Source organism: Protopterus annectens, chromosome 1.part0, assembly GCF_019279795.1.
Source record: "Protopterus annectens isolate FY-2018-M chromosome 1.part0, PAN1.0, whole genome shotgun sequence".
Lineage (NCBI taxonomy): Eukaryota > Metazoa > Chordata > Ceratodontiformes > Protopteridae > Protopterus > Protopterus annectens.
Genome location: NC_056725.1, coordinates 737,184,262 through 737,211,230, shown reverse-complemented (window position 1 = coordinate 737,211,230; position 26,969 = coordinate 737,184,262). Strand labels below are relative to the sequence as shown.

The window sequence follows — 26,969 nt, the reverse complement described above, 5'->3', positions numbered from 1 at the left end:
GATTGGGACTCTGATCACATCCAACTTACTATGTGATCAAGATATGGATGCAAAGAAACTCACCTTGACAATGAAGTAAGAGAGGTGAATCTTGTCATCCATGCTGAGGACACAGAATAAACATTATGATCAGTGAGACCTGATCATAACTGTTTGTTGTGCATGGAGCTTTATCTGTCCCAGGTACTAACAGCGACAGAAGAAAAAGGAAAAAAATGTAGGTGCACTAAGTGTTCACTGGCTTTCATAACCTTTGATATCCATTAAAACATTTAGTGCTGCCAAACAGACAGCAAGCATAAATTATTTAAAATATGTTTTCCTTCTGCAGCTGTTTGTTGCTGGCTAGCACTGCCCCCTATTAACTCGTACTGTGAAACATAGTCTTAACACTTAGCAGTGCTAAACAAAATCTTGTATACCTTTGTGGCATCAGAAAGGTGTGTAATTAGTTTGTATTTTCCTCATTTCTAGCACATAACTGTGGCGTTATGTGCATTGCAAGCCATTTACACTGTTCTGAATAGATAGACAGTGCTTACAGTGCAAATGGATGTCCACAGTTGTTATATCATATGTAGTAAATCATTATGACAAGAAGAAGAAGAAGAACAGAATTCAGTACATCATTGTAACTACGGCCATTTTGTTTCTATCATTGCCATTCTGTCCCTATAGTTAAGTTCACAGTTCATAATTCTGGCAGAAGTAGAGCAGTAATCCATGGAGGAGGACTGATACACAGAAGATGTGAAACTATGTTAAATGCAGTGTATATGTTTATATGTATAGCTGTATTTTCCCACACCATAGCTAAAACCTGGAACAATCTTCCCTCTGCTCTGACCTTTGCCTCCTCTACAACACTCTTTAAAATCTCACTTAAAACACACTTACTAAAAAACTGCTTGTGCCCATGTATTACATAAGTCCTTCTTCTCTGCCCCTCCATACACCCCTCTTACTAATTGCACCTACTGTATATCATACTACAATCTAGGATGCTAATATTGCTGATTGAAGATGTAGATGTAATGTACTATTAACCATGTATTTTTTCCAATTAATAACTATGTTTTTCATTGTATATATGGGACTTTTAACTCACCTTTGCACCCTCAATTAAAGAATTTGGAAATGATTCTTGAGAGGGACATTAGAAGAGGGGTGGAAAATCACAAAATTATTTCGAACTTAACCACTAGGGAGAAATGTTATTTGGAAGAACTGAAAAGGGACAGCACCATTAGAATCATGCAACCAGATAAAGGGGGAGGTACTGTCGTTATGGATACTATTTTATACGAGGCTAAAATGAAAGAGGAACTACAAAATCCAATTAAATATCGTCTCTCATCAGTGAATGAGGTTAATGTGGCAAATGCCAAGATCCATTTATTATTGGATGATTTACTAATGGAAGGCTCTCTAGATTTTGATTTGCACAATTTTTTGTATAATCCACGTCCCAGGGTACCGTCCATTTTTGGTATTCCCAAAGTTCATAAAAACATCTTTGATCCACCGCTAAGGTTAGTGGTATCATCTGAAGGTTCCATTATTTCTCCTTTGTCACATTATATTGACACTAAGCTTAAAAAGTTAGCTTTGGGGGGGGGGAACAGTTTTAAAGGATTCATGGGACCTACTAAGGTTACTTAAACCTGAATTATGCAAGGAACCTTTGATTTTTGTAACTTTAGATATAGTGGATCTACACGGATGTATTCCCCACGAGATAGGACTAAAATGGTTAGAGGAATATATGTTGAATTTTGGCGACTTCCCATCTACGGACTTCAACAACATTCTCCTTTTCATGGAATTAATTTTAGATAATAATTTCATGTATTTTGAGGGGGAGTTTTACAAACAGAAAAAGGGATGGCAATGGGAGCAGGGTGTGCTCCCCTATATGCCAATATTGGTCTCTCTTGGTGGGAAAATTATTATATTTTGAATAGTGTGTTCAGAGGCAGTTGGTCTCTATACAAATGTTTTTTAGACGATATCTGTATTCTTTGGATCGATACAGAGCAGAGATTTCAGGAATTCTTAAGTTACATAAAAAACACTACAGACTTCCTTGATTTCACTTATAATATAGACTACCATACTCTGAATTTTTTAGATCTTAGTATATCCAAGGGGGAAAGTTGTTTTATTTCCAGAATTTACAGGAAACCGACCTTCTCCAACTCATGCCTCCATTTTAGCAGTGGGCACCCCTATTTTCAAAAGAGAAACCTCGTTAAGGGACAACTAGTGAGGATAAGTCGAATGACTTCAAGCGATGTGAATTTTAACGATGAATGTAAAAATGTTAGTGAGATGTTTAGAAATAGGGGTTACCCACTTGATTTAATAACAGAGGTAGCACATGAGGTAGAGTTGGGGAGAGGTAATAAGTTTGCACCTATACTGGGACAAGATTTGCCAACGAATACACTTTCGATAAATACCACTCTGTACAACAATGCTCATGATATCAAAGATGCATATATTTTAGATTCTAATATTATTAGGGGGGTGGTACAGCGTGAATGGGAAAGGTTCCAACAATTTTCCAATATTGATGCTAATGTATTGGGCCCTCTACATTTCACCTATAGACGAGATTTAAATTTTAAGAGGTTGTTTGAATTTAAGAATTCCCATGGACCCAAGGAGGGTAGATCCAAATATGGTACGTTTAAATGTGGTGCGTGTTCTCAGTGTGGATATATTTCTAATGCACCATCGGTGATGATTAAAGGTAGAAATAGACACATTGCCTCTAATTTTTATGCTAACTGCAATAGTTCGGGTCTAGTGTATTTAGCCACATGCAAAGCATGTGGCTCATTTTTCGTTGGGAAGACCGAACGTAAATTTAAAACCAGGATCTATGAACACTATTATGAAATAAATAAAGCTAATCCCAAAAATGCTTTATTTCACCATAAATTGCTTTGTACACAAGCCAGTTACAATTTCCATGTTTTAGAGTTGGTCCCGAAAGAAATCAGGGGCGGAATGTGGCAGACCAGGCTGGAGTACAGAGAATTGTACTGGCAAATTATCTTGGAGGCTAATAGGTATCCTGGATTAAATGGAATGTTGTCTATTATTCCCGTTCTGAAACTCAGATCAGCTAAACTTTAAAGTTTTTTAAGGTGCTAACTTTACACTGGGAGACATAATATATTTACATCAAGTTAGGTTTTTATAAAGGATTTTCATTTATATATATAATATACAAGTATTTTCAGACTTCACTTGTTTTTAAAGAACTTCAGTTTTATATATAAGGTGTTTTTTAGGTCTTTCTAACTAGTTTTATTGGTATGTTGGGGTTTTTTCATTAGATTTGTAATTTATTAGCAACATCCAATGAATTTAGGTTTTGTCATGATGTCACAATATTTAAACTGCATTTGAATGTGAGATATTTTTATCTGACGAAGTGTTTCATACAAAAACGCAGTAATTGTATTGACAGCGTTAATTGTGGTGGACTGCGGCTTGTTCAATAAAGTGTCTTCCTTTATCCGACTCTTATTTGGTAGCTCGTACATTTTCAGTTTCCAGAATCTCAGTCTACTATATACAAATGTCATAACATCAAAGTTTGTAAAGGTATCCAACTCCATGAAACAGGGAGGTAGAGCTCTAGCAGCAACCGTGGAAGGAATGGATTTCCACATTTATATCATTGCACAGTGGGCTTGAGGGCAGAACAATGAGAAATGGAAAAAGTATGAAATCTAAGCTGCACAAGGATGATACTTGCCTTATCGCAGCTCTTACCATGTCTGGCAGTATAGCTGATAGTGCCTTCCAGTACAGAGATGAATGGGTCAGAAGGGGCAGAAAGGGATTTTGTCTGTCTGTACAAGGAGGGCCACCACAAAAAGCATATAAAGATATCAAGGTTGATTTGAGTTATGGTTAGATTAGTCTAATAAGCAGGAAAAAGTTGTAAGAAAAGCACAGTGTTGCCTGGTATATGTATACTGCAGATCCTGAAGAATTAGCATATCTAACAATTCTTATTTCGACAGGCAATGAAAAGACACATTATCACATTCACTACTTAACTGGGGTATATATCAGTCCACTCCAGCCCCTTATCAGAAGTAATTTAATGAAAATTATGTCATTTTAGAATGATTATGTGATACCTGCAGCTAACCATGATTGGTTGCTGTATTTTTATCTAGGTTTTCTTTAAAGAGAACGTTATATGTATTTTCATAACAGTCTAGTGTTTGTAACTGTTTTTGTACACTTATTGTAAACAAGTATCTGTAAAATGGGTAATTCACCTAAATTCCTACATGTAAAAAAAGATAAAATAGAATGAAAAGCAATAGATGAGAGAGTAGTCTGTCAGGGTAGTGAGATCTCAGTGATGCTGAAATGGTTGGAGATTGTGCCCTTAACTCAGATGTCAGACACTGGATTTCTTCTCCTTCCTGTATCAGATGATATTAGGTGTTAAGCAACCCATAATACCAAAAAGGAAGCATCAAAGTGATCTGGTTTCACAAGTGTTTTATGTTAAAGAGAGGTTCAGATCAACACCTGCAGGATCACATATTATTCAGCAGACCAGAAGTCGAAATTAGATTCCCATGTTAGACACCTGGAACATTACATGATTCTAGACTGTTTCAGTTTGAAGAAGTTAGTCTCAGACCTAATAGTACTGTAAATGGTCAAGAATAAAGGTCTTCAAGCAACAATTTCAGATTAAACTGGCCCAGACTAACTTGTTCAAGTAATGGTCTCAGGCCATAATGGTTTCCATTTGGAATGGTAAACTGATAAAGCTCTTAGATACAGTTATTCCAGATCAGGTAGTTCAAATACCAACTTCAGACTGAAACTGTTCCAAATCATGCTTCATAAACATCTCTTCTAATAAAAAAGCCACCCAAGACTTGCTTGTTCATAAGCAAACCTATGACCACATTAGTTCTAATTTGGGTTCCTCATAAATGGTCTCATTTTAGGCAAGTCCAGTGCTGCATGGATGGACATCATGTCTGTCAAGGGATGTCTCAGGCTGGGGTAGCTCAGAAAGTGGTCTCAGATAAGGCAGTCAACCACCAAGCTCAAACTTCCGGCTTCTAGATGGAGAATGGTTGAGGTGTCACGGTTAGCTTGCTATTATTATTGATCCTCTGTCCTATAATAAAATAAACTTAAATATATAGTTCTGTGAATTCTAATACTTCTAAGTCCAGTCTCTCATCAAACACGGTCATACTAGTCATCTAGGAAATTAAAAGCACACTGCACCTCCTATAAAAAGCAAATAACTATTTAGATATATCTATAAACCTATCTAGTTCCAAATGTAATGCATACATAATGGATATGTACATTTAAAAGTATTTGTATAAACACACACACACACACACACACACACACACACACACACACACACACACACACACACACACACACACATTGTAAACCAGAAAAGGGCTGGAAACTACAGTATAGCCTATAATTACATACCCGAAGCAGTAGCCAATGTCAAGGCCTCGTTTCCTTCTTGAGCTTTGAAGATGATCTGCTCTTTCAGGTGGAGTGGACATGATAAGTAAATAAGGTTTTTTAGTATTTACTGCAGATAGTCCTTCCAAATCACCCCGTTTTTTATCAAAACCTATAAAAAGAAACAAGACTTTTAAGTAAATATCAATGCAAATCACTTCCATTTTTTAAACTATTTATTTATGCGGTTCATACATATAGCTACATAAAAGTGTGTTAATCAACTACTGGCAAGGCCTCTCCATCCAGTAACATGCATATAATGTGTTTATCATAAAGAAAGAACATGACTATGGCAGTTCTTAAGCTCAAGCTTAAGTAGCTTAACATATGTTCATAATCTAACCCATGTGTCTGGTAAATGCAAGCTGACCAAGTAAACACATAAGAACAAACAGAAGCAAGTCACACTATGTTACCACAAAACACTCAAGTATGCCTGAGTCTGCATAAACCATGAAAGTCTTATTGTTTACATGTTAAGCTCCCATTCCTGCCCCTTGCTCTCTCTCTCTGTCTATCGATTTTTCTTTATGGCTGCACAGCTGTTCTACATACAAAACATACTGATGCTGAATGAGGATGTACATTCAGTAGAGCAAATAACAAAGTAGGACTCAAATTCTCCTTCACTCTTCTCATGTAATTTTTTAATTTTCAATTTCCGTACTGTATATGTTGCAGTAAACCACTTCTTGCTCCTCCTGGGTACTATGCAACCATTGTCCTTATCGGCAATGCCCAGCTCTTCCTTCTTATAGTTGTTATCAAATGATGAATGGAGTATAAGGGTAATTTAATAACATGTAGCAGAAATTAAAATAGATCAAGGTTTCAATACAGCATTATAGTGTTCATGTATCCAGTGTCAGTAAGAGACATGAATGGCAGCTTTTTATGTCTAGTATTCCTTCATCTAATACCATAAAGTAACATAATGTATAGCAGCCAGCCTATTCAATGCATATGCCTCACCATGTAGGAATGTACAGTACAACATGGGTCAGTTTTCATTTCCACTGTTAAGGAAAGAAGCTGTGAATCACAGTAATTGGCTACACAGCAATGCAAAAATGATGTGACTGCAGTGAACTCTAAATGTTGGCTAATCTTTAGTACCCTGAACAGTTAGCCAGTAGGACTCTGTGCTGACAGCTCATCTAAAGAGCTCTGTGAAACACTTTCTAAGGAAAAGGTTGCGTTTAACCAGATTTTGAGAAGACAATGTTATCTCATGTTAGCTGAAAACATTCAAAAATATCTTGCATTTACTTCTGAAGGCATTGATTTTCCTTTGAATAAATATGGTTGGAAGTCTCTGGAATGCATCTTCAGCAGCTAACAGGAATAGTACATGACATTACTCAAAGAAATCTGCCACCAAGAACACCATGTGCAAGAAGGGTTTGTCTTCATAAATGAATTACAAGGTATGGAACTTGAATTATCATCTGACATCACACTCTAAAGAGATAATGACACAGCAGTAAGCAAAATAAAATGGAAACTGCCACCTCAAGTACCAACAGCAGACTACACTATTCTTAAATACAAGGTACTATACAACCCAAAATAAGCCTGGGAAAAAGGCTGGGAGCAGCTAATGCAATGATGATCCTGTGCTCTGAAAATGGATGGTTACAGTATGTAGCTTCACACAGCAGTGCAATGCTCATCATAAGGATCCCTGTTGCAGCGCATTCAAAATTAGTGAAAGTTTACTGAGTGTGTAAAACTCCCTCATCATGGATGTGGGTGGAATACTACAGCTTGATTTTAAATACAGTAGAGGTAAAGCTATTCTTACTTAAGACAGCTGTTAAAACACAAACCAGAAATTATGGGGAATATTAAGAAACATCTTGAGAATTTATGATGTGCCTGGGGGAGTAAGTAAACTAAAGTTGTGTGATGGTACTCATTATGGCTGTAGCTGTTCATCTAATTGGCTCACTTAAATGAGTAAGACCTCACCACAGGTTGAAATCAGCCCTCCACCCAGACTTCTAGAACACTTGGAAGCCCCATCCCCTACTGAAAGCATAAGGGTAAAATTAGGGGATTCTGTTGCAAAGGACAACATAACTCACACCACTTTCGATGCATTTATAGAGCATTAGGTTACCACAAATTGTGACTGTAACCAACCATATCTTCCTCCTATATGACTGAGGTACCTAAAATGCCTCTAGGGATGATGTTAAATAAATACAACAGTAGCACATCACCTAAACTATCCCAAACACACATGCAGACGTGCTTTTGTGCACACCAACATACACACATGCACACACACACACACACACACACACACACACACACACACACACACACACACACACACACACACACACACACGTGCACGCACATGGGCACACGCACACACGCGCACACACGAGCACACACACACACACACACACACACACACACACACACACACACACACACACACACACCACCTCCAAAAGAGACCTAAAAACATTGACTGCAAACAAAATATAGATCACAGTGTTGACTACCTCAGAAAACAATACAGTAGATACTGTGCAGCCCCAACATAGGTTTGTATAGGAAAAAGGAGGAAAGAAGAGTGAGATTGTCAAATGCAGCAGTGACCCTATAGTGACCCTATGCTCTGAACATCTGTCGATATAGTAAGTACCTTCAGACAACAGTATGATGTTCCTCATGAGGTTCACTGTTGCAGCACAGCTTAATGAGCAGGTAAAATTCATCACAGATGTGAGTGGAGAACTGCAGCTTGCCTTTTAATATAGCAGAAGCAAAGCCACTGACCCCACCTGTACTCTTTGAGCAGTTGTGGTTTGAAATCCATATGGAAACTCGTATGTCCTTTAAGATGAGTCATTTTTAAAAAAGGCTACAGTGGTTGCAAATTCCTTTAATGAAAATACCCTGATCTGTCCAGCAAAAGATGACATATGGATAACATTATAGATGGTATTCAATTTGCTATCCATTTCAGAGTCTGTTTAAATATTGATTTATCCCATTTCCCTGACATGACAGAGACAAACAGCTGGTCAGCTTAATTTTACAGTTCAAGAGTGTTAGTAATATATTCAAAATGAGGTGCCTGTATGCATCAGTTGTACATATGATCCTTTCTGAGGTATAAAATAGAAAACGTGCATTGATTGATTGTGAGAAAGTTATGCAACAACCTCTGGAACAAATGAGGGATTGATCTAACTGCCACCCAATATTTATGGACAAATACTTAATGCCCCTTATGTCTCAGGACCTGTAATTCTGAAATGTTTCTGACTAAAGTGAAATGAACTAAGAAAACATCCTTCCAAGATAAAAACTTGACAACAGAGCTTACAGGTACCAAAGAAGAAAGTGTAAGTTTCTCAGCAACAAACTTAAGATCCCAGGGTGGAAATGGGTGTTCTGAAAGGTCCGAGTTAAGTCTTCCCCTTAAGAAGATTTTCATAGCTGAATTAATGAAAAACAACAGTCCAAACTCAAAAAGCAGAGCTCACTAAAAAGTGCATCCAATAAGGAGTAATCTGTGTCCTGATCAAAGAGCGCTAAAAGATACTCTAGGACTTGAAGACTACGAGATACTTCTGGATCTATATACTTCCTACCACATCACAACAAAATTGTTGCCACCTCCTAGTTCTGGAACTTTTAGCCTCTTGAAGTATACGCACCACCCGAGGAGAGTACAGGTAGCTATATTTGTCAGGCCTTGAGGTTGAGACCCTTGAGCCTGGGCTGTATGAGAGTGTCTTTAAGCTAGGTTAGAAGGGTACAGTGAACTGCTAGAGTTACTTACTGAAACATTCATAGCCATGTATACTAGTTGGGAGAGCCACACCTGTCTTGGTCAGTTTGGCACTATTAGGATGAGGTTTTAAAGTCATGCCTTTATCAGGATGAAGATGAGCCGTCACTTTTAATGTTATGCCCTTATCAGGACCCTTCAAGTGAGTGATAAGAAGCATGAAGAAGGCCCTGTTTCAAAAGGATAAAAAGCACTGGTGTTGATAACAACTAGACAAGGGACAGGGGAAGAAAAAGGCTGGCTGGCAAGTGATGCAAATCGCTTTGTGCCTGGTGTGACTCACTTCTATATGACATGTAGGAATGTTCATACATGCATACATACATACATACATACATTTTTCATTCATACAAGGTTCTAATCTGTCTGTAGAAGTGGCCTTCCACTAGTGTCTGATGACTGGGGATATAGATAGCCTGCAGATGAATGCCCAAACAAATAACCAAGTTCTAAAGATTCATGGATAGTCTAGATAGTGTTGCCTTTTGAGATGGCCCTGGACTGAGCACTGACTTTAAGGTCTGAGAAGCATAGATATTAACCATCACATCTTTCATATTTACATGTCTTCTGTTGATTTTTTTGACACCTGACACACACTTTGAGCTGAAGCATTTTGGCCTCTCAAGCATATCTCGAGGCCTCCATTGTGAGCTTCTAACTTGGCTATGCAGAGTGAAGTGAAGGCCTAGATTATCCTGAACCTTATTATCCACCACAAAGTATCCTCTTCATTGAGGGGATAAGTGAAATAATTTGTTCTAAAAAATGACTATGTTAATTCCATAGGTGTTGCAGGTATCAATGGGTCTTCCTCATAACAGCTACGCAGAGTGGACCATCAGGATGGGAGGCTAACAGGAATCCTAAGACCTTCAAAAATGTTTGGTCTGTTAAGAGAGGTTTTTGTATGATTCATGACCAGGCTTTTGTCCAAGGTAAGAGATGCTCCTCATGCTTTAGTACCTAGTTAGGATGGTACCCAGGAAAGTCTTTACATTCATTTATTTGGATTTGTTTTCTGGGGTAGAGCAGTGATCTACATGAACCTTTTTTACACCCAGCCTGAGAGTGGTGTGTGGATAAGTCACTTGCTCAGAGTGGGTCTATATTGAATCAGCGAATGCTTAAAAAAGCGAACGCTGATTCATCGAGCGAACACTAAAAATCCCAAACACCCGGAACAATGATTTCTTTTCTCAGGGAAAAAAATCACTGGGCGGCTTTCAGGAGTTTGCCATTTCCTCCACTGTGGTGCGATCTCGGAGTTGGTATGTTTAAGTAGAGGGGCTTCGCTCCCCACATTAAATACTGTTTTAAGTTGTTTTTTTTTTGTGGAACAGCGATTTTTTTCCTTGGGAAAAAAAATCGCTGTTCGGCATTTTCAGTGTTCGCTGAACTAGGGTTGATCGATCAGTATTAGCTTTTTTAAGCGTTTGCTGGTTTAATATAGACCTGCTCAGAGTCACACAGTTAGGCAACGAAGGCTGAGGGAATCAAACCCTGCACCAATGGACCACAGTAAATGGTGCATTACAAGCTCCTTAATCCTCTAGGCCAACTGCCAGAGGATTGGATTCGGTTGTTGCCATAGCTGCTGAACAGATATGTAAACATTTAGCAATATACTTCAGTCCAAGAAGCAATGTGTAATCTACTTAGGCGCCCTCTGCAGGTCCTTCATGGAGTATGTTTGGATCAGCCAGTCATCCAGGGAAGGGTAGAAGTGGATGGCTTTTATCCTTACATGTACAAAAACTACAGCCATGCTTCTGGCAAATATTACAGACAAAGTAGAGAAGCCTAAGCACTAGGAAATGAACTAAAAATGCAAGCTTCTTGTTGCAAATTTAAATATTCCTTGCCAGATTTTTGAATTTCAATGTGCAGGTAAGTGCTTTTAATGCCCAGGATGACACAGGAAAGCATGTTTTTTGCAGGAAGGGAATGAAGGACCGTAAACTGATAATCTTTAATCTCTTTACTGGTATTAATTATCTGAAGCTAGACATATCTAAGGTAAGCTTCCTGTGGTTTTCGTGAACAACAGGAAGGAGAACATGGGTAGAAATGTTCATTCTCTACGACACTGGCAACCTGCTGCCTTGGAGTCTAGAAGCTGCTGGAGAAAGCTTAATCTTTGGTACAGAAGGCATTCTATGAAAGAGATAAAACTGTTCAAACTCTGTTGTATAATAAAAGACTGCAACTTCCCTAAACTATTTTCCAATGTCAGATAGAATATTTTTTTTCCCAAAAGTATGAGATGCTGCTACACAGAAAGGCTTGAGGAATGGAGAAGAGGGGTGACAGTGACAGCTGAGTAATTCCACCATTTGCTGAAGGGTATCTGCCAATGATCTACGGCCTCCGCCATTTGCTCTGGGAGGTCTCCCTCTTGTCCTATTCATCTTGCTGCTTTTTCTTAGCTTTTTACTTGTTTTGGTCCAGATTTCCTTGTCTACTAAAAACATGTAAGTTCCAAGAGTATCTAAAGATGGAAGTGTAGAAAAGTTGCTTAACAGACTGGTTGGTCTTGCCACTTTATTTTAATTTTTAAAGATTTCCATAGAAGTGCAACCAAACATATTAGCCCTGTGCAAATCTTTTTTCAACAACTGTAATTTGACTGTTCCTGGAAGGAAGATGGAGTCTACAAATGTACAAGAACAGACATCCATTCCATTGAAACATACTCAGTAGCATCTTTTCTATATCATCTGATGTTTGAGAAGGTTGGACCACTTTCTCCTTCAAATAACCAACCTCAACTACATCTTCAGTCTGAAGCATGTATATCTAACCAATCATCTGCATCTTATACCAGTACTTGTATTGGGCTTATATGTCATCAAATTCACCTGGCTTCTTTGCTGTAGAGGGTGAGAACTGGGCTCCAAGGAGACATTAATAAAACATCTTGAAATACACCTGTTACAGGAGGGACACCAGAAGACTTTGGTTGTGCTATACTGAACTGTTTATGATATCCTCTGTGGACTGCAGAAACCTCATTCACATTTCATTAAAATGTTCTCACATCACATTAATGGTATTGACAAAGGGGATGTCAGAATGAGAAGATAATGTCATCTGGGTCATAGAAGTGTGGACACTGTATCTGGTTCAGCTACACCAGATCCTCTTCTCCCAAATCAAAGCCTGAGAATCCTACTACAGAGTATTCTGTTTTACTTATTTTTGGGTGAATATCTTTGAAGTGGAAGAGGAAGGGATAAGGCAACAGGCAGGGGTCGCCCTCTATGTTTCTCTCAGATGTTCTTCAGTGAACCCCTGAAGTGAAATCATTGAAGGAGAGTAGCAGACATCTGTACTGTTAACATCAAAAACTTGGACTCCTAGGTTTCAGGTGCCTGCAAAGTAGACAGTCTGCCCAAGAGGAGCAGCTGTCAGTTGGTGAGAGAAGATGCAAAACCCACAGAAAAAGCAGCTTCAGTCAGTGGTAACATGGCAATCTACAGCAGTTAATTAAGGAAACTCCCTCACTGATCCTCTACAGGAAGGCCAAAATCCTATGCAGATACTTCAGGCGTAAATATTTTGAATTCTGTGATTTGGAATTGCAAGTCTTGGAACAGTGACACTATGCAGGAATTGGGTTTGCATGTTTTAAATATAGATAACTGTGTTTCAAAATATTCCCTTTTCTCTAAGAACTGACAAGCGCAGTGTTAGTATATACAAGTAGAAGGAATGTTGGGGTAGGAGGTGTAAGGCAGATTTCCTCCTGAAAAAACAACATTAAGGGAGAACAGTACTTTGTCTACATTTGATGTTCACCTCTAGTTTCACTGTTTCTATTTTTGCAGTTCCAGGACTTACAGTTGCACATAAATACAGTACAGGACCACCTAGTGATCACCATCTAGCTTCAGAGACTTTTTTTTTTTTTTTTGAGATATGACAATACCACTGTTGCTTCAAAAAGGCCATAGCAGATGGAGCAAATGCAGAAGCACAAACAGGGGCTAAGGGCAGACGTACCTGTGCCTGACCAGTACTAGAAATCTCATGTTTATGTCAGGATTTCTTGTTTTCTAAGGTCTTTTGTTCTCTATCTGTGATCTCCCTTAATAGCACGTCCTTCATATCTTCCATTTTAGATGTTTATAATGGAACTTTAGGGACTTCTTGTTCTTTTTTCTAAGTTGTAACAAGGATGTTAAGATAGTGGAATGTATGCCTGTTGAGGAAGGAGGCAGACATTGGTGGATTGCAATTGTCAGTGAAAAGCTCTAAGATTTCTACTCATCCTCAGTTGTTTCTTTTGCTGACTACTGGTAACATCAAGCTCTTCACCAACACTTAGAAAGAATCTGTCTCCCACAGGTGCATCAGGTGGTGACGTTCTGAAAGTGCCATTAGTCATGGACAAAACTCCAGCTAACAATTTAAATTTAGTAAAACATTCAGAATTAGAGAAAGTACCAAACAGTACTTATTTCTTCAATCTTTGCCTGGAAAAGACTTGTCACATCTCAGCAAAAGGTTACCTGTTTCGATTCTTGGCTGGAGTGCCTTCCGTGCAGAGTCTGCATGTCCTTCTTGCATTTGTGTGGGTTTCCTCTAGGTGCTTTGGTTTCCTCCCACATTCCAAAAACATGCTTTGGGTAGATTGGACACTCTAAACTGACCATATGTGTGAGTGCATGGTATAGAAGAACAACTGCAGCAGGACTAGCCACCTGACAGTGTGGACCTTGACTCTAGATGATTGTCACTGTTGAAGTGATACCCCGACCCCATATGCAAACATGAAAAAAGGGGTTGTGGATTGATGGATGGATGAAGAACACACAATGCACTAGAACGTAAAACAACTCTACACAGACTCATGCCTATCAATTGAATTTATTTATTTTACTGAGAAAAAAAATGGATTCAGGGCAGTTTGCCAGACTCTTGTGGTTATTTTTCCTGTACTTAGTATTCAGTAAAAGGGAAAACTTTGGTTTTGTTAGGATACTCAGAAGGAAAGAATGCTAACCACAGGTAAAACATTTGAACAGCAAGGATATTAAGGCTTCCAACTTCATCTAGACCAGTTCAAGGTCACTTTGACACTACTATTAAAATATATGATTTCTTGAAGAAATACAATAAATCTACACATAACTGGAAAATGGAGTAACGTGAGTCTACAATGACAAGTCTATCTAAAAACACCACTCTGTGAAATTCAGCAAATTAAAGAAAGAGTATATCTGCAATACGTATCAAGACTGTTACTAAATCCAGTGCTAAAGTGTTAAATCTGTCTAATGTCAGGTAAGGTACAAACACTTTCTTTAATAATTTAGAAAAATGCTAATATCTGTTAGGAGTTTGTGAACAACGACACCTTAATTTAATATCTAACTTGACAGCCACTGCTGTTCTTGAAGGCAAAATATTTATTAGTGTGTTTTTTTTTTGCTATGTACAAATTTTCATGAAAGTCTCAGCAAAAATTGTTTCTTTTACTACTATTCCATCTTAGGAACACTGAGATTCAGTTTTAATAAATTAACTATGACTGAATAGCTCTTGTCTGTAGTTACTTTTCAATACGCACAACTCCACCCTCAACCCTTCCACTGGTTGTTTTCTGATTCTTCACCACTCAGCTTTGCTTTACATATACTGGGATACTTTCACACTTATCTAGTTAGTGCATTTCACCTTTGTTAGAGCCTGGTGACTTTATAGTGAGTATATTAAAACTAGAGAGTGATTTATCATAGTCATAAGTGTAACTACATGGTTCTCAGCAACAGTTAAAAAAGATACAGCATATTTTGATAATCCAGTCCATACTCAAGCATTTATTTCCAATTGTTCCTCCACTATTACTATTTGCTTTTATTGGGTTTATTCATGCTTGGGTTGCTGCTGGTGTGATGTTTTCTTATTTTATGTTAGATAGTATTTTGGGTGTTTCTTCATAGTAAACTGTTAGTGAGCCTCAAATGTTTCACCTGTGATTAGTGACTAAGAGTATCATGTCTGTGTGTCTTTTGATATCTTGCTGACTTGTCTTACTGAGTGAATGCCATGCAGGTTGAATGCTCTTTAGTCTTTGTTTTGTGTAAGGACAGTTGTAGGATAACAGAATAAGATAGCAACTGTACATGTTAAATCAGTAACTCCCTTAGATTTGTGTATTTTGTCTTCCTTTTAAGAGACTCACATGGGTCATTTTCATTTCAGCTTCAGAGTGATGAGTTGCTTTTATGAAACAGAAAAAAAAAATCTTCACTCAAAGTATGTTCTTTCCATTCAGTCAATCTGTAAGCCAATGTGACAATGGGACTGGCTTGTTTCTGAAATATAAAGAATGTGATACCGTTTAGTGACAAATAGCTATATAAGCCTAAATTTCTAAAGATTCAACAGGTCCATAGCTCCAAGAAGTCAGGGCTACATACATCACAGCAAGCAAGTAAAGCTCCAGCAGAAAAATACTGAAACAGGTACAAAAAGCTTTACAAACGACTCAAGGAAAACATGGAGTAACACTTTATGATAATAGTGAACAGCAAACTTTGACAGTGATCAGTTCTTCACGTTGAATGAAGAATGAACTATTGCAAAAGCTTGTTCATTATTAATCCATGGTTTCCCCTCAGCTGCTTTTTGTGACATACATCATGCTACTTTCTTAAAAACAAACAGAATGAGGCTCGCCACAGCACGAAATACACCAAGAAAACAATTTATTAGCTGCAGTAACCAAAGTAAGCGCTTTCAGGTTTTACAACGCTTCATCAGACTTTTTACAACTGCTAACAACTCAATTCTCATGTAAATAAAAACATGATGCACCTTCTACTCAATCAATCAATCACATCATCATGAAACCATTTTCATTCTAAAGCAACAGTCACATAATAGCAACATCATATATATACTATTATTTAAATATATAAAAAACATAAAAAACATAAAAAACATAAGTATATGACGATATATCAAAACACATAGAAATCTATATATGTATATGTATACAAATTATGTGAAATGTACATAAAATATACCTATATACACGTATATAAATACGTACCAAAAAATACATATAAAGAATTTTTCACATATTTATATATATACGAAACTACTATAACTTATGTGATAAAGGCATGACACATAAATTCAAATTCAGTGTTTTAGAATTGATTGGTGTAACAAATAGACTGGGAGATGTAAAGAATTACACTGAGGAACGTGAAAATAGATGGATAATCAGATTACAAAGTTATAGGGGACATGGTTTAAATGAAAGAGTAACTTTAAAACCATTTTTAGCAGCACGCCCCTATGTCCATTAGGATTATAGTAGTTTCACATATATATATATAAATATATATATATATATATATATATATATATATATATATATATATAAATATGTGAAAAATTCTTTATATGTATTTTTTGATACGTATTTATATACGTGTATATAGGTATATTTTATGTACATTTCACATAATTTGTATACATATACATATATAGATTTCTATGTGTTTTGATATATCATCATATACTTATGTTTTTTATATATTTAAATAATAGTATATATATGATGTTGCTATTATGTGACTGTTGCTTTTAGAATGAAAATGGTCTCATGATGATGTGATTGATTGATTGATTGAGTAGAAGGTGCATCATGTTTTTATTTAAATGAGAATTCAGTTGTTAGCAGTTGTAAAAAGTCTGATGAAGCATTGTGAAATGTGAAAGTGCTTACTTTGGTTACTGCAGTTAATAAATTGTTTTCTTGGCGTATTTCGTGCTGTGGCGAGCCTCATTCTGCTTTGAATCTGAGGAGGCTCCTAACCCAGAAGTTGTTTTGTTTGATTTTTCCATACATCATGCTACCGCTAGGGAAAATGGCCTAAATGTAATGGGCAATAAGATGTAGGAGCCAGGTATACAAGTTTCTAAAGAAACTGTTGTAATACTTCATGCAGAAATAGCATGTTGTGTACTGAGAACACCGAATGGCACAGAAATGCCACACAAATTCAAAAAAGAGCAAAGCCATGTTTTAATATATGACAGAAAAGAAACCTCTCATAAGAAAGGAATGCAATTTGGAATGAGTAAAAGTAATTTATTTATTTTTATTTATTTTATTTTACATTTGTTAACCAGGAGAGTCCGACTGGATACATGTCCATTTTCAGCAGAGGCCCAGGGAGAAAAGTTCCACTTGTACAAAAAGATGACAATATCCATGGTTACATTGAAAGTTTTAAAAGGTGATTATTTATATACATGGTTACATTGAAGTTTAAGATCATTGTAGGTTTATAGTATGAAATATGTACAGAAATCATTGCACAGCATTTGAGTGTATAGAATGACATGATACCTAGATTGATGTCATGAATGACAACCAGGAGAAGAAAAAGGTGGTTAGTTAAGAAGGGGAGTTATTGGAAATTAGATGTAGAAGGTTTAAAAACATATCCATAAAAAGGCTAGGATAACAGGATGCTATAGAAGAGTTAAAAACAAGGCATTAGAATGGTTAGGATAGGGAGTTAGAACCAAAGCATTATAATGGTAAGTATAGCAAGTTAGGTTAGGTTTAGTTAGTGTTGTTCTAAAGGTTATTGAGAAGTATATATAATCTGGGTGGGTTAGGTTTAGAAAGTTTATTCATATAGGATAAGGAAGTTGTTTTTATTGCATAATTTACCTACTAGAGTTGTATGTATATTGGGTTAGGCTGGTAATGTCTAGAAATCTAGTAGTCTAGTAATGTTTATAGTTATCCTTTATTTTGCCATAGAGTTATAACACAAGGAACTCTTTCAGGAAAGTTTGACATTTCCGCATCAAGTGAAGTAGAAAACTTCTCTTTGAGGCAGACTGATAGAGAGCCAGTTGCTATACCATCTTGAGAGTTTTCAACTGATTTTCATTTCAGTCATGCCAGGCAGCACGAATACTAAACTAAGGCACTAATGTATACCTTAATAAAGCAGCAATGGGGACAAAAACATCATTATTTATACACAGCCTGATCCCATATTATACAAGTTTAATATACAGAGCCTACAGCTTTTTTAAAATACGTTTTAATGTATTTATTCATTTGTTATTTTGTCCCAGCATGTTCAAATTTTATAAGGAGTCATATGAGCCTAAGGGCAGGAAAAGCTAATGTGCATCCTATGACACTGGGGGATACTGTCAGCCCAGCTATCTGGAATTTTGTAAATAATTATATGTCATCTTTGAATATCAACATGATTTATATAAGATGTTTGTGTTACAAATGCAGTAGGACTGTATATCATGTCTATATCAAACTGCGGATACAGAAGTGTGGGTTGAAAAGGTTTTTGCAAAGTGCTTTTGAAATGTAACCACAGTGTGCCCTACTGGAATAGAACAGAAATGTGCATGCACTATTGTAACTGTTTAAATATATATTTTAACAGTGGAAACTGGAATACAGGAGGTTAACTTCAGAAAAATAACTGAAATTAAATTACTTTATTTTTATGCCATAAAAATGGTATCTTTCAGTTTCAATGCAGCAAGAAGACACACTCTCTAAAACTAGGGAGCTTTCTGTATTGTCTCTAGGGCAAAATAATTACTAGTCTTAAAATGAGAAGGAATGTAATTATTTTATGACTTCCGGCATCTGCCGAAGATCTGAGGTCTATGTATTTTCACAGGTGGATGCTAAATACTGCCAAGCTTCCAGCAGTGGGGGTTTCACCTCGGACAGAGTCAGATGAGAAGAAATGATGTAATTCTGCAAGCTATCCCAGCAGTAATACTTGAGATATTAATTTAAGAACTCTGTTAGAGAGGCAGTGCATTCTATATTCTGTTTTGGACCTGACAAGATCCATTACCACATCCGCCTTGCTCTGATGAAGTAAGTTACTAGGGAATAGTATAATTCTCTTAGCTATAGTCAGGAATATAGCAAAGCTTCGTTTAGATATTTTTCTTTATTTATTTGAGATTGTCCTGCAATGTTGTTTTAAATATTTCCTGTGATTTTGAACTCTGATGTCACTGTGAATATATACTGAGTATTTTCTTGTTCATTTATTATTTATTATTAAATATATTTAAACTTTTCATTGTGGCTGATCTAGCTAGAGATATTTAAGTTTTGAGAGTACTTGCATATTTATTTGGTGACACTATGTGGGCCACTCCTAACAGCCTTGCTCTTGGTCAAACTACTATTTGTATTAATATTATTACTACACAGCAAGATTAGACACCATTTGTCAAGGGCCTTAAAGTAGCTGATAACGAGTTGGCTGGTGGCAGTGATAACTACCTTATAGCCTGGGCAAAAGGGGGCATAGCTAGTAAACCTGTGCAAGCCTTTCCCAGGTGTGTGTGTGTGTGTTTGTGTGTGTGTGTGTGTGTGTGTGTGTGTGTGTGTGTGTGTGTGTGTGTGTGTGTGTGTGTGTGTGTAAATCAAACTTCAAAGAGTATGTGTGTCAGCTACTAGGGCAGGAACACAAAGCAATGGTTGGACAGAGAGAGTGCTGGAGGTCTTGGCTTGGCCACTCAGCTGAGATCTCAACTTTATAGGTGTGCCAGTTGGGAGTCTTATTGGGGATCTGGAGAAAGAGGGAGAAACTAGCTCCAGACTGACTGTGGTCTCTGTGTGCTCTTAAGGGAAATTGCACTCGATGCAGAGAGCTGCATCTGGAAATATTGAGTGTGAACCTGTTATCCTCCCAACGTACATCCCCCACTGTTGCCAGTGGTGAGGACTGAGGCTTCTTGATTACTGGTCCAGTGAAATGTCAACACACATCCATTTAGTTTGCACAACTGCAGTATCAGTCAAGAAACTGAATTACAAGGAAGTACAAGTAATATTCCTGCAATCATGGCATTCAGTCTGTCTTGTGTCCAGAAACACAGATATCTTTGAATGCTCCAGATATTTAAAGTTTTCAATCCTCTGCACACTGGTTCCATGTTGGACTATTAGGCCAATCACTAATGCCTCCAGATGGTCAGTCTGTCATGCATTTGAGAGATATACTTCATGATATCTCTGAATTTCTTTTAAAAAGTGTAAATTTTCTTTTACTTATTTACTAATTCTGTATAACCCCTGGACAGTTAGATGGTTTATTTAATAGCTTTCAGTTCTTGGAGGATTTCTGTCAGCAATAGTACCTTTCTTATTTGCCCTTAACTGATTGCTGACTATATCACCCATAATACAATGGTAATACAGTTCCACCTACTAGAGCAATTGGTTGGTCACAAATCTTCCTATTTGCACATGAAGATTGGTGATGTCTGTATTTCCATTTGGTATACTTACAATGCACAAGTAAAACAGTCATTTAAATCCATCAGCTTAGCTTTGATCAGCAGTGCCATATGCCAAACTTTCTAACAAACAAGCAATATAATTCCACTGTTGTAACATCACTGATAAAAACACCTTGAGTATGTCAGTTACAGTGGAACATGTTATAGTGGTCCATTTCTGACACAAAACAGCTATAGCATATCTTGGAATGGCAGAACAGTAGAATCCCACAATTTGTGAAACATTTTTGCATACATTTTTCCCTTGAAATATAAGCAGCCCTTTGGATCTATAAAGATTTCACTCATTTTGTTTATTGGTATTTCTTTCAAAGTTCCTGGTTAATTTAGCATTTGTTTTCTGTTAGCATTCCCACTGACCTGCAAATTTGACTTCAAGTTTGACGTCGCTTGAATCTGGGGTACATGGGCAGTGAGCACTTATCTTAAAACCAGGCTGGAGTACTATAAAAGAAAGACAAAGGCAGGCATATCAAAATGACATACATTTCTCTGTTAATCATAATATTGTGAGAAATATAAATTGACATATACTACCTTATTATTTAAAAATATTTGTGAAGATAATCAAGAAACTACAGTGCTTAAAAAATTTCTTAAAACTAACCTTTAAATAATAAATTGTTTCTTACAGTAGACAGTACATCATTTCTGGTGATTCTCTGTTACAGCCTGTATTATAAACTGCAAAAATGCATGTCTGTTTTACCAGCAACATCGAAAAAAATAAAATAATTATGAACACTGCATAGAAAGCACAGGGAAACTGAACTGGTATTGCTTCTCTTCCTTTATACTAAAACAATTAAGAAAGTGATATAACACAGTAATCCCAGTCCATGACTGTGAAAATGCTTACCTAGGTTTGAAACCAACTAGCTACCAAGATGTTTTAAAAACATACAAAATACAATTATCAAGTGCTTAGGAGAAGATTATCACCATGTGACACTGTTGGAAACTCCTGGTGTTATGGCTGAAGTGTGATTCTCAAACAATCTGGAAATATATTGCTGATTGATAAGTATATTTCTTGGCAGTTTAACCTTTCAGAGTTCTGCATTGTCTTAATTCTGCCTGACTGAATCATTGTTTGCCTGACTGAATTATTTTACATATTTTCTGGCATTGTTTTATATTTCTCATCTGTCCTGAAACTCCTTCCCCCCTATTCCTGAGGTGGAATTTATAAAACTGGTCTTACAGCTTTTTTGTTATCTGATTGCTTCAAGACTTGGGTATTTAAAAATAGTTTCTGTTTGTAAATTCTTGCATATACTGTTGGAAACTCCTGGTGTTCTGGCTGAAGTGTGATTCTCAAACAATCTGGAAATATATTGTTGATTGATAAGTACATTTCTTGGCATTTTGACCTTTTAGAGTTCTGCATTGTCTTAATTTTGCCTGACTAAATTATTGTTTGCCTGACTGAATTATTTTATATATTTTCTGGCATTGTTTTATGTTTCTCATCTGTCCTGAAACTGTTTTTTTCCCCTCCCTCTCAAGCTATTCTCTCCTTCCCACCCTATTCTTGTAGTGTTGTTATAGTTGGTGGCTTTGCAGTTGCCCGTCCCTTCTTAACCTTGAATTTTTCTTCTAGTCCTCCTTCCTCTCTCCATGCACTTTACTTAAAAAAAAAAAAAATATGCACTTTATTTTGCTTCTATCTCTTCTTAAAAGTACTCAATTGTATTTATTCTGCTGCATTTATTGCTGCTTGATAGTAGCCTAATTAAATTGTAACTGTTATTCTAAGCCTTTTGGTTTAAGCACTTGGGTTTCAGACCAGTTGTTTTACATTAAGAAGGTTTGTGGTCTGCACTGTTGTGGCAGAACAGGTAGCTTACATCCTTCTAAGTTGGGAATTGCTGATTGAAGGCTCAGTGTCTGTTAGTCTGAAAGTGTATTAGTTCTGGTTTAAGCACTTGGGCTTCAGGCCAGTTATTTTCCATTAAGAAGGTTTGTGGTCTGCACTCTTGTGGGAGGAGAGGTTAGATTCTTCCCTTCTGAGCTGGGAATTACTGATTAAAGGATTATTGTGCCTGCTTATTTGAACTGTTTCTTTCTGAAATTGGTGTGCCTTGTTTGCTGTAGCATAGACTAGATTCAGGCATGCTGAATCTAGCTTTGTTTGTATAACTTGAGCACTAATCCAGGCCATCTTTTTTGGAGAAGCTTTCCCTGCACCCTAGTGGCAGGAGTGTGCAGTTAGAGCTTCTCTGATTGATGACTGCTGAAACGGGGCTCAGTTTTGAGCTTTTTTACTGGTTAACTGGGTAATTTGTTGAAATCAGTTTGCTCATTTTCTATTGTTATATAAAAAAAATTGCCCTTTATTCATCTGTTTTTACTGTATTTGTGTTTCTTCCTACTTTATTGCATTTATTCGGCTGCATTTATTACTGCTTGTTAGTAGCCTGATTAAATTGTAGCTGTTATTCTAAGCCTTTGTTTGAAGCACTTGGGCTTCAGACCATTTGTTTTACATTAAGAAGGTTTGTGGTCTGCATTGTTGTGATAGGGCAGGTAGCTTTCATCCTTCTAAGTTGGGAGTTGCTGACTGAAGGCTTAGTGTCTGTTATTCTAAAAGTGTATTAGTTCTGGTTTAAGCACTTGGGCTTTGGGCCAATTATTTTACATTAAGAAGTTGTGCTCTGCAATCTTGTGGGAGGAGAGGGTAGATTCTGCCCTTCTGAATTGGGAGTTTCTGGTTAAAGGCTTATTGTGCCTGCTTATTTGAACTGTTTCTTTCTGAAACTGGTATGCCTTGTTTGCTGTAGCATAGATTAAATTCAAACCTGCTGAATCAAGCTTTGTTTGTATAACTTGAGCACTAATCCAGGCCATCTTTTATTGGAGAAGGTTCCCCTGCACCCTAGTAGCAGGAGTGTGCAGTTAGAATTTGTCTGATCGAAGACTGCTGGAACAAGGCTCAGTTTTTAGTTTTTTATTGATTAATTGGTTAATTTGTTTAAATCAGTTTGCTCATTTGCTACTGTTATATTAAAAAAATACACTTTATGAATCACCACTTAGCTAGGTTGAAACTATTTGTCTTCAAATTTTCCCTTAGAACTAGCCAGTTTTTTAGGTTTAGCACTCAAACCTGTTTCTTTGAGCTCAGCACTTGTTCAAGACTTGTTGTAAGCACTAAATAAGCTGTAAATTACTACAGCACTCAACTTTCCTCACTTTAGAGGAAAACAGTTTTTAGTGCTTAATAAATAAGCACCTATCCAGGCATGTCTAAGGGTCAGTTCCCGGTGTTTTGTCCTGTCTACCTGATGAATCTGGGAATCTTGGGGTAATGCAGCAATTGCCTCATATACACAGACAACCCTCTCCTCCTACCACCCAACACTACAACCTGTGAGAGATGCACTTATATAGCCAAACTGGAAGCACCGCTCTCTTCACCCAAGACTGGACTAGACAGTCAAGAGGAGAAGGTAAACACTTGCACCACGCCAAAAAGGAAGCCAATCTGGTGGTCCCCTGCCATAAACAAACTCTACAACAGAAGAAAGAAACTTTTGCAAAAAAGAGTAAAATCCCATGATTGGAGGAACTCCCTGGTCAGCCTCAGTAAGAAGCTGAGATCCCTCATAAAATCCTCCAAAGCTAGTTACGAAAACAAAATTGCCACTGATTCTAAAGACAACCACAAAGCATTCTATAGCTATGTCAAGAATCTCAATGGCAACACTCTGATCTGCTCTGAGTTACAGCACAATGGCACTAAATATACAGAACCAACTGATATTGCCAACTTCCTGGCTGATAGGTTCAATGCTAACTTTACCCCCTCTCAGCCCCTAAAGGGCCCATCTATATACCGGAAGAATGCAAAGTTCCTGTAATCATGGCTGCACAGGTAGAAAAAACACACTCTCCAAAGCCAAGAACACAGCATTCATGGGACCTGACAACATTCCAGGCTGCATTCTACATGAACTACAGAATGAACTGGCACCCCACCTAAGCACCATGTTCAATCATAGCCTCTCCTCAGGCTTTGTGCCGACTGAAACGTGCACAGCATTGGTTATCCCACTCCACAAAGGGGGAGCCACCACAGACCCCCGGGAACTACCACCCCATTATCCTAACAACCCTGGTCTGCAAGGCCATGGAACGTATCATCATGGAACTTATAAACATAGACATTGGTAATCTCCAAACTCTGGACCCCACCCAGTTTGGGTTTGCAAAAGGCAGATCATGTCTCCTAAACCTGATAGACTTCTTTGAAGCAGTCACCAAAGCCGTAGATGAGGGTAAGGTGGTTCACAGAGTCTATCTAGATCTCACCAAGGCTTTTGACACCATCCCCCACTCTGGAATTATAGATAAACTCACTAAACTAGGTAAAAGTCCCTATGTCACAAGATGGGTTGCCAACTGACTCACTGACAGAACCCACACTGTGAAAGTAGCAGACTCCAAATCTAACTTCAGACCAGTGACAAGTGGAGTACCACAGGGTTCAGTCCTGGGTCATCTCCTGTTTGGTATCTACTTTTCTGAAGTACAGGCTGACACAGAAGGTCTTTGGCTAATGAAGTTAGCAGATGACTGCAAACTAGGAGCCATAATTGAAACTCCTAACGATGTGGACATCCTACAAAAGGGCCTCACTGAGACAGATGCCTAGTGTCAAAACCATGGCCTCAAGCTCAATGCCAAAAAGTGCACTGTCATCCCCTTTGGTAAAAACTCTGTACTCATGAGCTACCATATAGGAGGTAGTCTACTTAACACCAAAAGTGTAATAAGAGAACTTGGGACACAGATGGACAGTAGTCTCTCCTTTGATAATCACATCACCACAGTAGTCAGGAAATCCTTCTATGTGGCACACCTCATCACAAAAGGTTTCTCATTCATGAAAAAAGAGGTCATTGTTCCTCTCTACTTGTCACTCATTAGACCCATTATAGAGTACAGCGCCCCTTTTGGTATGTAACTCAGAAGACATCTACAACAAATGGAAAGGCCACAGAAATACCTCACAAAGAGGATTACCGGCCTCAAACAGATGCCCTATGCAGACCGTCTCAAAAAACTCCAGCTTTACTCCATCACCTATCGCTTACTCAGAGTCAGTCTCTGTCTAACATACAAAGCTATGTCAAACCCAGAGCTGTTGGACATGCTCCACTTAAAGAAATCCCAATCCCTCTGAGCTACACGCTCTAGGGACCTAAACCTTGTTACCACAATAAACAGAACATGTTGGAGGGATAGATTCCTGTCCCAGAGACTTCCCATACTCTGGAACAAACTACCTATCTATATCACATAAAGCTCTTCATTAGCAGCCTTCAAGAAAAATCTTGATGATTGGATGGGAAATAAGAAATTCACCATGGGGATCACCTCTATGGCTCTGCTTGACAGGGGCACAGGAAAATAATTTTCTTGGGTGGCGAAAGCCAGGGTACCTTTTTGGCTAGGCTTGTATAGGCCCTAGGACAGATAGCCTAGTAACTACCTATGAACCTATGTTAAACTCAGAACAGCAGTAAAAGAAATTTTCAGCCACATGATTTACCCAACTAAAGAAGTTTCATTATGCATAATAAAGAACAGTACATAGAGCATTGTGTTCCCCCACCCACCAACACACCCATGTGTGCCCTCCAAGGTTGATTTATATGAAACTTCTCAATGTAAATGATACGTTTTGTGTCCATCAGGCAACTACAAAGCAAAACATAATTGTGCAGCAGGACTATAATTTACAGAGTACTGCAAGCTTCGTTAAGGAAATGAGAAATTCAATACGATACCCAAAATTCAGCTCATAATACAATATAACATCACATTTACAATGACTTATACAGCTACTTTTTCTTTTTCCAAAAATGGGTCCAAACATAAAGCTTCAAACAAAGGCCAGCTGTCTCAGATTTACAAAAAGTCTACTTGACAGACTATGAATCTGAGCTATGTGCCTGTGATACATTATGAATGATTAACTGTATTTATTATACTTCAATTTTCTTTTCTCATTTGCTTTATTTTCTAGGGATGTCTGGATGACTTCTCTCTACAACTGTTGCTGCTACTTAAAGACAAGAACTACTGTTAATAAGACTGACGTGTGACATTTAGGAAGAGCATGTCATCTCCTGACATAAGTAATCATGTCACTCCTACCAAGGTACTTACTCATGGTTAGCACCTGTCTGCTTTAATTTTTGCATTATTTTTACTGTTGTGTACCAGAGTTTTTCTGTTTTAAAATTTCCAATAAGAA

At 37.6% G+C, this 26,969-nt stretch overlaps 1 protein-coding gene across 1 annotated transcript in view; it reads right to left on the bottom strand.

The window, feature by feature from the left end:
- TGFB1 (transforming growth factor beta 1) overlaps positions 1-26,969 on the bottom strand; it is a 210,032-nt gene that overhangs the window by 54,608 nt on the left and 128,455 nt on the right. The window contains exons 4-5 of the mRNA XM_044062705.1: positions 21,065-21,148; positions 5,509-5,659 (exon numbers count right to left, since the gene is read on the bottom strand). Of these exons, the coding sequence (XP_043918640.1) occupies positions 5,509-5,659; positions 21,065-21,148 (235 nt within the window). The remainder of the gene's footprint in view (positions 1-5,508; positions 5,660-21,064; positions 21,149-26,969) is intronic.